Source organism: Chionomys nivalis, chromosome 19, assembly GCF_950005125.1.
Source record: "Chionomys nivalis chromosome 19, mChiNiv1.1, whole genome shotgun sequence".
NCBI lineage: Eukaryota > Metazoa > Chordata > Mammalia > Rodentia > Cricetidae > Chionomys > Chionomys nivalis.
This window is the reverse complement of record NC_080104.1, coordinates 57225497-57239095: the sequence shown is the minus strand read 5'-3', so window position 1 is coordinate 57239095 and position 13599 is coordinate 57225497. Positions and strand designations below refer to the sequence as shown.

At 45.7% G+C, this 13599-nt stretch overlaps 1 protein-coding gene across 1 annotated transcript in view; it reads left to right on the top strand.

Annotated features, from left to right (window-relative positions):
- Nucleotides 1–8793: 8793 nt before the first annotated feature.
- The window catches only part of Umodl1 (uromodulin like 1), a 42391-nt gene continuing 37585 nt past the window's right edge, over nt 8794–13599 (top strand). The window contains exons 1-2 of the mRNA XM_057794339.1: nt 8794–8872; nt 12549–12791. Coding sequence (XP_057650322.1) covers nt 8794–8872; nt 12549–12791 — 322 coding nt within the window. The remainder of the gene's footprint in view (nt 8873–12548; nt 12792–13599) is intronic.

Here is a 13599-nt window from a genome sequence, read left to right as displayed (position 1 = left end):
AACTAATAATAAGTCTCTGTGTCATGATTTGGGGGCTGGCAATCCAAGAAAGCCTGCTACAACCCTGCATGCTACCTGACCACCGTTAAAGGTGGCTATCAATAATGGAAACAATAGGGAATTTACAAATTCATGGAAACCGAACAACTAGCTTTGGAATGAGGAATGGCTCAAGAAAAAAATTAAGGAAGAAATTTAAAACTTTCTAAATTGAATGAAAATGAAAATCCAGCATCCCCGAACTTATGGGACCCAAAGAAGGCTGTTCTAAGAGGCACGTTCATTGCACTAACTGCATTCAGAAATGCTCCCTGTTTCCACATTTATATGACTCACACGGGATTACTACACACAGATACAAAGCTGAGCCCGACAGAGCCATAGCTGAGCTCAGTCATGGGCAGTCCAGAAAGATGTTCAAGTCACTACATCTTGGCTACATAGGAATCAAGACAGTGCCTGCTTCCCTGGCTCCTCATTGATCTTCTGGCTCTGTGATCCTTCAGCTTGCCCTACGGAAGAGAAGAATCCTTTTATGGCGGTTCTTTTTTGCTGATTTCTGCCGAAGGTTCTGAATTTCCAGTAAAAACTTCGTTACCGTTGTTTAAAGATTTACTTTATTCTTTAGCTATGTAGGTAGCTGTGTGTCGGTAGTTGGGTCTATGCACATGACTGCCCACGACTGAGGCTGGAAACATACACTGGAGCTGGAGTTACAGACAGGTGTAAGCCACCTGACGCAGCTGCTGGGACCTGAGCCCAGGTTCCCTGGAAGAGCATCATATACTCTCGATTGCTGAGCCGTATCTCCAGCCCTCCAGTTAGAACGTTTAAGAATTTGTCTTTGTGCCGATATCAGCTTTCCATGGTGAAGCCACCAGCCTAGCTTGTGGCAGGTCAGTGGCTGGGATGACTCCTCACTGTCACACCAAGGCTATCCTTCCCGTGTGCTTGCTTTCACAATTCTCTCTTCCTTTCTTTCTTTCCTTTTCGTTTACTCTGTGATGAGAGGAGGTGCCCCCTGAGACCTTGGAATAGGAGTGCAGAAGAAGGAAAAGTTTTGAGGACCCCCACGCTTGAGGATGGGGTGTGGAGGGAAGTATAGATTACAAAGAAGCATGGGGCACTTTGGGGCTAGATGGATGTACTTATTTGATTGTAAACAATAATTTCAGAGTTATATGCATTTGGCAAAATTCATTAAATTGTGGCAGTATATTATGGCATATCAATTAAATTCCAATGGGGCTTCAAAAATATGAAGAAAGGCATACACACACACACACACACACACACACATATATTTTTAGCAAGTCCATGGGGAAACAGTTGCTCTCAGTAGTGTTGGTCTTACTCAGGAGAAATGGCACAGTCTTGCTCAGGAGAAATCAGATAATATCCACACAACTGACAAATATGTTTAGTCTTTGGCCACTTTTGAGAATCTGAGCTGAGGGCCAAGGCTGTAACCCAGTGATAGATACTTGTCTACATTCAGTTCCCAGTGTTGTGGGAGCTCCTTCCGCTCCTTCAGCCAATAGCCGCTGAGATACCAGCCCATTGGGGCGTGGCCTCTCTCTAAAAAAGCGGCCACTGCCCTCAGCTTGGCTCTCTGGCTTCCGGCTCCGCTTCAGGCGACTAGGCTCCCTTCCTGATTGCGCAGAGGGCTGTTGTCTGTGACGGTGATCTGTAAGTTTTTCCCCCTTAAATAAATAACCATTCTATTAATCATAATTCCAAACTGGTGTGGGATTGTTTGTGACTTACGCCTTCATCCCAGTACCAAAAAAAAAAAGAGAGAGAGAGCATATGCAAATACACACAAACGGAAACACAATGTGTAAAACTATTCGTCAATGCTCCATTTGTAAGAGCAAAGGAGCCATTAAATCTCCATAAACAACAGCGCAGTACAACTGCTCAGCGAAGCACTGTGCCATTGAAAAGAAATAAGGGCACTCTCGGAAATACTGCTATGGAGAGGCCCAGAGGGATGGCTAAGCAGTTAAAAGTAGACACTGCTCTTGCAGGTGACCCAAGTTCTGAGCACCCACATCTGCTTCAGAGGATCCCACATATCCATCTAGACTCCACAGGCATATGCCCTCACACGGATATGCATACCTAAAAATAAAATAAATCTCTAAAAAATGTATACTGCTATAGCATTATCAAGTGGCAATACAGAGTTATGGAATACTAAGTACATCATATTCCTGAAAATGCTGCACATCTTGATTAGGATAGTGGCTGCTGAGGGTGTATAAATGTGCAAACCTACACTGAGCTGCACATTTGAGATCAGCATGCTTTATATATAAGTTGCATCTCCATGAGTTTTTCTCCCCTTACAGAGAGGGAGGTAAAGAAGTGAGAGGAGCCTGAGGAAGTGCAGACAGTAGGCGTGCGGCCTAGGAGAAGGAAGGACTGGCTAGCTGGAATGTATGAGGTGACAAGAGTTTCTCTTCTCTGCTCTCGCTCCCTCTAGCCATCCCTTCCTTTTTGTGATGGAAAGACTTAAGCATGTCTAAATGACAATGGCTGATGAGAAGATCAATTTAAAAAGTTAGACTCTGTGTGCATGTGTGTGTGTGTGTGTGTGTGTGTGTGTGTGTGTGTGTGATGGAGCATGCCTGTAATCCCGGTCCCTGGGAGACTAAGGCAGAATATCATGAATTTACAACAAGTTTGGTCTACATAGCTAGTTCCAGGCCAACCTGGGCCACACAGTGAGATTCTGGCTCCAAAACAAAGCAAACAATGAGAGTGAGATGGTGTTCACACGGGAGAACCGAGGTGCAATCACGAAGACACTCCCCAGGAAACAGGGGTGGTGGGGGATGTGAGAATCCATGTCTAAACAAGGAGAGACATCCCCACTGTCCCAGGCACAGAAGGGGATGACGGGGACAGACACTGAGGACTCAAAGGATTGGGAACATCAGACACAATTGTCCTCTGTAAATGAGCGAGGACAACATGGCTTGAGGCAGGAGTTGCGTGGGAGTACGATTTAGAAAGAAAGAATCTTTCAGGAAGAAGGATAGGAGAATATGCAGGCTGGTTAGATATCAAGTACTTACTTTGAAGGTCATGTGACTTTCTCGGACAGCGTTACGTGGAAGCTGTATGATGGCTCCATGCATGCGCTTTGCCCAATTGTCACCAGTAAGACAGGGAACAGAAAGAAAAGGTCATTGCCCAGGGTGTTAGTAAAGTGGTGGCCACACAGCCAAAGATGGCTACATAGAGAGGGAAGGGTAGGGGAAGGCTGACTGATTCGAGGCAAACAGAAGAGTGAGGGACTGAGGTGCTGAAAACTGAACAGGAGGCAGGAAAATGAGGCCAGAAAGGGAATGCTTGAACTGTGGGTGCATGACGTCTCCAGAGGGTCTCTGCCTGAGACAGCTGAGGTGAAATGAGTCTCACACAGGGATTAAAAACCGTGTGAGTCGGTGGTTTTTTGTTTGTTTGTTTTTTAGGAATACTACCCAGTCACAGGTTCATGTAGTAATAATGTCTTCTGTGGATAAATATACCCGTGTAACGTGTATGTTTATGTGTGTATGTACATGTGCATACTTATGTGTGTACATGTGCATATTTATGTGTGCACATGTATATGTTTATGTGTGCATGTATATATGTGTGCGCATGTATATATTTAAGTGTGTGCATATGTATTTTTATGTGTGCACATGTGTATGTTTATGTGTGTGCATATGTATGTTTGTGTGTATGTGCATGTATATGTTTATGTGTGTGTATGTGTATAGTTGTGGAAGGCATGGAGATGAGCTAAGGGAACATGGAATGTTAAACACACAGGGTTGTTCATTCGAAGGAAGGGATGCATAATCTGTTATCCATCCAGGCTGGGAGCGGATGGGATTAATAGCCTGGTGAGCTTTGCAATATCTGTGTGCAGGAGACCACACTGGACGGAACCTCCCCAAACTCTGGTAAGGTTTTCTTAGTCAGCGTATAGAACCTATCTTTATGGAACATGTCACGTGTGCTTTACAAAGACTTTGATGCAGTCACGTCCAGTCTTTATTTGGCTCTCTTTGTACCTCAAGGAGATTTATGCATGCTTTGTTGTGCACACGGGACTGAGTTAATTATCACCAAGGAAGTTTTCACCAGATTTCAAATTCACCGCCATCCTCTCCATTTCAAACTTCCCAAACAATATTCCTTTGATTACCTACAAAAATTCTGGGGCCGTGTCACTTGGGGATGTCCTTATCCACCTACAACTATTAAAGACTTGGTTCTGCCCCCCCCCCCTTTTAATTGACTTTATTGAGCTATACATTTTTCTTTGTTCTTGGCTCCACCCTTTAAGTTGTTTGCTGGAGACTCTTGGTGAAACTCTGTAAGAATCACAACACCTGCTGCCACTAAAGCGGTAACTCATAGAATTAATTCATCAATAATTTGTTCTTCCTTCCTCCTCATCACCAACTGGCATTACATACCAACAAGGTAATGGTGCTATAGAAATTAACTTATGCCATATTCTCTGCAAAGATCTGCAACTCCTATATACAAGAAATTATAGAGTTGATAATGATGGGAAGGGCTCTTCTTAACTTACTGGTAAAGGGCCTACGGAAATTAGTGTGCCATTCGGTCAAATGCAGGTTGACTATTTGTTTCACCCGGATAATACCTGGCAGGAAGCAGTAGCATGTTACTCTGGGTGTAGAGATAATCACTACCCTATAGATGTAAAGATAATCATTGCTCTATAGATGTAAAGATAATCATTACCCTATAGATGTAAAGATAACCATTACCCTATAGATGTAAAGATAACCATCACCCTATAGATGTAAAGATAACCATTACCCTATAGATGTAAAGATAATCATTACTCTTTAGATGTAAAGATAATCATTACTCTATAGATGTAAAGATAACCATTACCCTATAGATGTAAAGATAATCATTACTCTTTAGATGTAAAGATAATCATTACCCTATAGATGTAAAGATAATCATTACCCTATAGATGTAAAGATAATCATTACCCTATAGATGTAAAGATAATCATTACCCTATAGATGTAAAGATAACCATTACCCTATAGATGTAAAGATAATCACTACTCTATAGATGTAAAAATAATCATTACTCTATAGATGTAAAGATAACCATTACTCTAAATATGTAAAGATAATCATTACTATATAGATGTAAAGATAATCATTACCCTATAGATGTAAAGATAACCATTACCCTATAGATGTAAAAATAACCATTATCCTATAGATCTCCTTTCAAGATTTTTTTAAAGATACCCCATGGGTATTACAAAAATTATATCTAAAAAATTCTAGATAGAGATTGATTTTGGTGCTTTTACAGGTGGCTCTTCAAAAGGACAAGGAGCTTACATCTTATATACAAATTCCACACCCTCCACAAAAAGATCGTCCCCGTCCTTCGTTGAGATCAACAGTCTGAACTTGTTTTAATCAATTAGCCGTTATTAGATGTTTCTCAGCCATTGAGTATTTTAACTGACTCTGCATACTGTGATCAAACTGTTTCTCTTTCAGAAGCTGCAAGACTTAAGCCTAAGCCCACTACTGTTATTTCACAATCTTGTCTGTCCCTTCAGACATCTGTACGACAAGGGCAACCTCTCTTCATATCTCCCTTTCCTGCTGATTCTAATTTGCCAGGTCCCTTAACATCTGCCAATGCTCAAGTCGATGAGCTGAGCTGGCCTCCTCCTTGCCCCTAATACTTCCTTTTCAGGATGCTCAAAAAAAAAAAAAAAAAAAAAAAAACAGTCCTATGACCGGCTTCAACTTCTTGTTCTTCTTTTACACCACTGCCCTCTACTGGCGGAATTAATCCTAGGCTGGTTAAAATCTAACCATTTTGACTTCAGGTTTTGACTCATACCTCAGAATCAGGACGTTTAAAAATATGTTCATGAAATGGTTGATACTTTTTCTAATATGATTGTTGCTTCTTCTCACAAGGGTGAAACAACCTCAGATTAGATTCATTATTTATTGTACATCTTCTCCTTCCTAGGGCGCCCACTACAACCAAAAACTGATGATGGCCCTGCTTATGGTAGCAAACACTTTAAGGAATTTTGCAATTTATGAATTATCAGTCATATTATTGTGATCTCATACAACACAAGGATCAAACTATTGTAGAATGGCACAAAAAATTCTTAAATGTCAACTTTAAAAATATTTATATATAATATTTAATACTTATATGTATACAGTATTTGTCTTTATATATACTGTATATGAAACACACATACACTATTTATTATTAATATATACAGTAAAGTATGTTACAGTATACAATATAATATTAGGAGTATAGACATTTAGCTATGCTAACTTTACTTTTTTTCCACTATAAAGGATAATGCTTCTTCTGCTTCCCCCAAACATTTTATTCTTAAGGAGACACAACCTAAGGTACATGTTTTTATGCTTTTTTTAAGATTGCCCGTCCCAGGAATGATTACTGAGCTACGAAGAGAGGTCTCAAGGAGTCCTGCATGGTAAGTAAAGCTACTGATATTACAGCAAAAATATTAAATATTAGCAGAAATCGACCAAGAGATGGGTGACCTGAGAACCACAGTTTTATAAAATGGAGCTACTACAGATTATTTGTTGGTCAAGCATCATCTTGGCTGTCAATGATTTCCTGGCATGGGTTGCTTTAATGTGTCAGATTTTTCTCCTACGATCAATAGTCAAGCTAATGATTTGCATAAAGAGATAAACACAGTCTCTCAAGTGACCTATGAATGTCCATCATGATTACCATGGCTTCCCCCTTTCCTTGGTCCATTGCTTGCTACTCTTATAATTATGTTATGCCTGCCTATATTAGCTAGACTAGCCAAGCAGGCAATGCATTCAACATCGGCCTCTATTACAGCCACAATCTTCTCTTTGAAAAATAAAAATGGGATGATATGGAAGGCATGGAGATTCTTGTGCTTGCAGATAAGCCCTAAGGGAACCTGGGATGTTAAACACACAAGGTTGTTCCTTCAAAGAAAGGCAAGCATAACCTGTTACCCACCCAGATGTCTAGGAGAGGATGGGATTAATAACTTGGTGACCTTTGAACTCTGTGTGGGTAAGACCACACCGGATCCTCCCCCAGACCCTTATTGTAACCTTATTTTTCTCAGTTAATATGTATAAGCCAGCCTTATGGAATGTATCTCATGTCCTGTACAAAGACCTTCAGTGTAGTCATGTCTGATCTTTATTTAGCTCACTTTTTCTTTAAGGAGATTTACGTAAACTTTATTGTGGACACAGGATTGAGTTATCACCGGGAAGGTTTTCACCAAATTGTGCTGTGCTTAAATATGCCTTAATAAACCACTCATGGTCAGACTCCTGATGTTTGAACTCACATCAGCTACTTAGCCATGTTGAACCAAACTACCTTCTTGTCCCCTGTGGATCGTCACTCCGTTGACCATGGTGGTAACAGAGACCCTGGATACATGTATGTGTGTGTATATTTATGTGAGCATGTATTCATGTGTGTATTTTGTGCACGCTTATTTGTATGTACATTTGAATGTTTATGTATTGTATACTTGTGTATTTAGGTGTATAAACATGTATATTTATATGTGTGCACATGTGTATATTTGTGTGTGTTCCTCTGATACATTTTCGTGTTGCCCAGGTTAGCCTCACACTCCTTATGTAGCACAGAATACTAAAACTCTTGACCCTCTCTACCCGACCTAAATCTTGGGGTAACAGATGTGCACTGCCAGCCTGGCTTGTACAGTACTGGGGATTGAACCCCGGTGCTTGTGCGTCCTAGGCAAGTGCTCTACCAACTGAGCCACATCCCCAGCCCAGACAGGAGCTTAAAAGTCCAGTTCCTGTATAACATGATAACCAATGGATACGAACAACATCCCAGTATGTCTACCAATCCTCAGGACAGTTCTCTCTGCTTCCAGTCCTGGATGTGTTTGTGTCCAGTCCTGCGTTTGTTGGATGTCCTCACAGTGGCATCTTTGTGCAGGGGAATCCTAGGAGGCCTTGTTCTGGCCTCTCACCACTGAGTTCTGCAAACTGGTGCTAAGGTGTCTTTGGGTGAACATTTCACCCTGTGTGACAGGGCACATGGATCTCCCCAATCACTGGCTCGGCCCCTCACTTCCCACCATTCTTTTCATGATTTCCCATTTTGAAATCCTGCTGGGCTCAGAGAGTCCCTTTGAGCACAGCATCTCCAGTCCCCAGGTAGGGAGGGACTGCGTGGAGCTGACGAACGGGGCTGTGGCCTCTGAGCTCTATTGTTGGGTGGTATGAAGGCCCTTCTCTGGAGCTGATGTGATACTTTGATGTGGGCCTGTCTTCTCCTGCCAGCTGGGAGCAGCAGGGTAACGGAATACTTGGTGTCCGATGTGGGGAGTGAGATTTGGGTCTGAAATGCATTTTCTCCACGCAAACAAGATGAGACCCAGTGATGTGGCCGAGGCTGTTGGCCGCTCACCTTTCCGAAAGATGCCATCTTCTCGGAACAAGAATAGGCTCTGACATGCGGGTGCCCCCAGGGAAGCAGCCATGGCAGCGGCTGGTGTTAACGAGCAGGCATGAGGGACTGCTCCCCGCCAGCCCTCCTCTGAAGTCACTGCCACTAGCGGCAGCGCAGGGGACACAAGGGCTCTTTCTCTGGGCTGGGGCAGCCTGGCTTAGGACTCAGGTCAGTGCAGTAGAGGTCTCAAGTCCTGCCAACACCCGCCAGTGTCACCGCCGGATGATGTCCAGGACCCTGAGGCTGGCCCTGCTGGCTTTGGCCTGTACTGTGGACCTGAGCTGGGCCAGTGGCTTCACAGGTGAGGGATCTAGGGGTAAGTTTGGAGAAGGGGCTTCCGAGGAGTGCGTCTCAAGAGGACAGTGCCCGCCGGGACCCTGGAAGGCCACAAGCATCTTCTCTGAGAGAGGCATCCTGTCCTGACTTGCCACATTGGCTGTACCAATAGCAACAGGTTACCGGGGATCCTGGGTCTGCATACTGGGTATGCGCTCAGAAAGAGGGCCTCCCCAGTGGGAGGATGCCTCTGATGCCCAGGTTCCATAGGGTTGAGACACGGATTTTGAGCTGGGTCTGTGCCTAAAGCACTGAATTTCTGGAAGAACTGATGTGGACAATGGGCTCCTAGGCGCCCAGCGAAAAGGTCTTGCGTATCAGTCAGGGAAGTCAGGGTGGTTCATGTTCTCAGGTACAGAATTAGAGTGAGCCAGGTAGCGAGGGTGCTGGCAAAAAAGTTAGAAAGTACATGGCTTACAAAGTTGTTTAAAAAAAAAAACAAAAAAAACAAAAAAAAAACACCTTGTGGGATTGAGATGCAGCTCAGCGTAGCCAGCATGTGTTAGCTCTGGCTCCTATCCCCAGCACCCCCGAAACCAAACCAACGTAGCCAAACCTGTAACCCTGAAACCACAGACCTCAAGGAATTGATCGTGAACCTTGGGAGTGGTTTTTTGTTTTGTTTTTCTCTTAAAACCTATCTGACTTGGTTGGGATTTCAGAGACTCCGTCTGTTTTGAAAGTCACCTCCGTTTCTGTGCCAGGTCCATGCTGTTCTCTATCTAGGGAGGGATTTTGTTTGGTACCGTGTATATGAGCCACAAAGTTTAGTCACAGGAAGAGTGGGGCATTGGGAAGTTCATAGAGATCTCACACGGGAGGTGCGATCCTCTCAGTGTTCCTGTGAGGCCACGGGACAGAGCACGGCCTTCCTTGGGGTTACCTGCTTGCTCGCTCTTCACCAGGAGAGCCATGGAGCCCGCACTGACTCACCACTGTGTGGAAGGTATTAACTTACTGCTTTACCCTGAAACTATAGGACGTGGCGATTACTTTATGAAAGACAGGGTTAGGACTCTGAGAAGTATAACACATTCTTGGGGACTGCTCCATTCCCGGCATGCCTGTGGGGTCAGCAGGCCTCTGAGGAAAGGAATTAAGTATCACTTGCCTTCACCAAGGGGATGGCCAAGATATACCCTGGGGAGTAGCGGAGGGCCCTGGTGACATAACTGGGCATTTGTGGAATAAGGTGAGGGTTGAGGGGCCTGAGCAGGGAACCTCATTCACTCTAGGGTAGTGGTTCTCAAACTGTGGGTCTCTACCTTTTCAATGAAAATGACCTTCAAATAGGGCTCTGTTGAAAACACAGATATTTACATTACCATTCATAACAGTATCAAAATTATAGGATGAAGTCGCAATGAAAATAACTTTATGGCTGGGGGTGACCACATCGTGAAGAAATGTGTTAAAGGGTCACAGCATTGGGAAGGTTGAGAACCATTGCTCTAGAGCAATGAGGTTTTCCACCTCCTGCTGTGATGACTCTCGAAAGGGATTTTTGCACAGCAGATTCTAGAAGGGGGTTTCCACCACGGCTCTACCTGTCCTAAGGGTTGGAGAGGGCACAGTGCTCCCAGGAGAAGATAAAAAGCAGAAAAAAACCCACCATTTCCCAGACTTCCCTGAAGACAGAGTGGGGTATGAAGGAGGATCTTTGGCCCCATTAGGCTCAGGTGGAGGCAGGTGCTTCTATAGATACTGAATTTATCCTGATGCTTCCTGGGTCCTTCATTAACATGGCTGACGGCTGACATCTCAGCCCAGGTTAGTTGGAAAATGCCCAACTCCAGCAGATTCTTGGTGGATGCCCCAGGCTTTGCCTTGCTCTGCATAGCCTTTCGGCTACTCTCAGCCACACCTAACCTGTGCTACTCTGAGATCTTGGTCTCTGGCCACATTCAAGTCCTAAGAGCCTCCGTTTCTCTCCAGAACATTCTGCAACCACTTTTGGTGAAGAGGAGAAATGGGTTTTCCAAGGGCTCGGCTGACCTCACAGAAGTAACTGGGCTATAGCAGCCTCCACCCTCAGAGCTGGCTGCAGGGCATGGGGAAGGGACAAAGTTGCCTGCCGTGCTTGCCTGGGAGGAGGCTGCTGCCCTTCCTTCTCCCCCCACAGTGGCAGCAGGGTTGTGTGGTGCCATTCACACCTTTGGGCTGCTGTTGGGTCCAGGGAGGGATCTGCAGAGGGGCCTTCATGGTCTAGCAGGTGAAAATGGCTGCTACCCTTCTGCCTTCAGGCCTCCACAGACACTAATCCACACAGGGGGGAAGGCACCGTGACATTGGGCTCTGTCTGCAGGCCATGCAGTCTAGGAAAGTTTGGGGGACTCTGAAGTTGAAGTGGTCTAGCAGCTGAGGGGGGCTGAGAGGGGATATAAGAGTTCCAGGACTCTGAGGCCAAGATGCTTAAGTAGCAGGTGGCTTCTCCCATAGTTCTGAGGGTCAGGATCTAATGCCAAGCATGGGCCTCGTTCTCTCTGGGGTCATGGGGGCTGAGTCCATTCCAAGTCTGTGGTTTTGGTGTGTTTAGAGATCTTTGACACTGCTTAGGTTGTAGAAGAATCACCCTTAGCTTTTCCTTCTCCCTCACAGGGAGAGTCTCTCTCTCTCTCTCTCTCTCTCTCTCTCTCTCTCTCTCTCTTCCTCCTCCCCCCCCCCCCGCCGTGTGTGTGTGCATGCATGCATGAATATCTGCCCCACTTTTCCTTTTTCCAAAAGTAGCAATCTTAACATGGCCCACCCAACAAGGCCACTCTCTGAGTTCCTGGGCTCTGGGATTCTAGTGTATTTTGGAAGGACACACCTTGACCCCTAGGGTTTCTGTGACATAAAGCGACAGAGGCTTCATGGGATGCAACCCATCATGAAGAGGTGAGGAGCTGGAAAATGTCAGGGGTATGAAAGTCTGAGAAGCCATGCTGTTAATGTTGAAAGAGGATGCTATCTCATCCTCTCATCCCCAGTGCCAGGCTCAGAGAGGGAGGCCCAGGCCAGGCCTGAGGAGATGAGCGGAGCTGGGATGGACCATTAGCAAAGGCAGGTGTGCCCTCCTACAGCGACGATGATGGTGACAGAAAGGCTGAAATGCCTACCACGTACACACACACACACACACATAAATTTTTATTCATCTTCCAGAACATTCCAAGAAAGCTGTTCCTGCCATCTGCTGGCCCACAGCACACATTTGTTGGTTAACTCTAGCCTGTCTGTGGGCCATGTGACCACACTCAGATTTACAGAGGCTGATATGTAGGAAAGTCTGTAGCAAATGGGACCAAAAGCAGAGTGACAATGGGAACAGGGTCTCCAGATCTGACTCCAACTCTACATTCTTGATCGGGCTGTCCCTTGAATCTAATATTACACTCAAATCCAGACAGGGTGACTCCTGGCTTTAAACAGGAGGGTTTTTAGCACATAGTTTGGTGTCGATGGCTTTGTGTATATGCAAACAGAGGGATGCTTTTGGTATTTGAAATGACAAGACCTTGACCAGGACTGGTGAGGCTGGGTCTAAGTCCCGTCCAACAATAGAGACCTCTGTCCACTTGCCTCCCATATACTTCTGACCCAGTGTCCCGTCCCCCCCCCCCCGTGTCTTGCTAACGCATCCTTGGCGGTTTCCTCTGCAGAAAACGGCCTCTCCCTGCTCAGTTACCAGCTGTGCAGCTACCCAGTGACCCGAAATGTCCAGAGGCTGCAGGAGGTGCAGACCTCACACACAGCCTATGTGCACTGTGGAGCATGGATCCCGTGGAAAAAGTGTCCCAAGACCGTGTACCAGACGCAGTACCTGGCGGTGGAGGTCCCTGAGTCCAGGAATGTGACCGACTGCTGTGAGGGCTTTGAGCAGCTTGGCTTCTATTGTGTTCTGCGTGAGTCCAGGGCAATGGGGCAGGGTGGGGCGCTGAGCTGGAGGGAAGAGTTGCTGGGATTGTGTGTGCAGGACTGTGAGGTCTCCCTGAACTACTAGAGCATTGCTGTTCAGTCTTGATTGTACCCCAGGAGCTTCTAGGATACTCTTCACAGCTCCTCCACCCCCAGTTTCTGATTCCATAGCTCAAGTAAAGTGCAGGGGTCATCAGTCTTTTAACACGTGCTGGAGAGACACCATGGGTAGAGAGTCTCAGTGGTCCTCAGACCCCACTGGACAGCGAGGGCTTCGGTGTGCCATGCAGTGACCTCAGAGCTGGTAACGGAACTGATCTGAGCCCAGCATGAGCTTCTGTGGCTTTTATAATGTTGAATGGTTCTAAAACAGTGGCATTTGAGACCCAGTGTCCCAGCCTCTCCAGCAGTGGAGGCCGCCTGCCCCCTCTTTCCAAGGCTACTGTGAAACTCTTGTCTCAGCTGGAATCCTAATCTAGATTCCACTAGAAAGAGATGGAGGGGCCTCCTGCCTCTCTGCCCAGTGGACCCCGTATCTTCCACCTCCCTGGTGCAGGCTCATAGGTGGTGCAGGCTGGTTACCCAGGTGATCCATATGGCTGCCCACGTCACGGCTGCAGCTGGGCACGGCTGGGGATTCAGGGCCCAGCTCCTAACTTGGGAGGGTCTGCTGTCAAGGGACATGGTGTGGGAGATCATGTCCTGGTAGGCAATGCAACTGGACTCAGACTGGGGCTCAGCTCTGGCCTGTGTGAGCCCAGTCACAATGTAACTGGGACAGTTGTGTACATCACC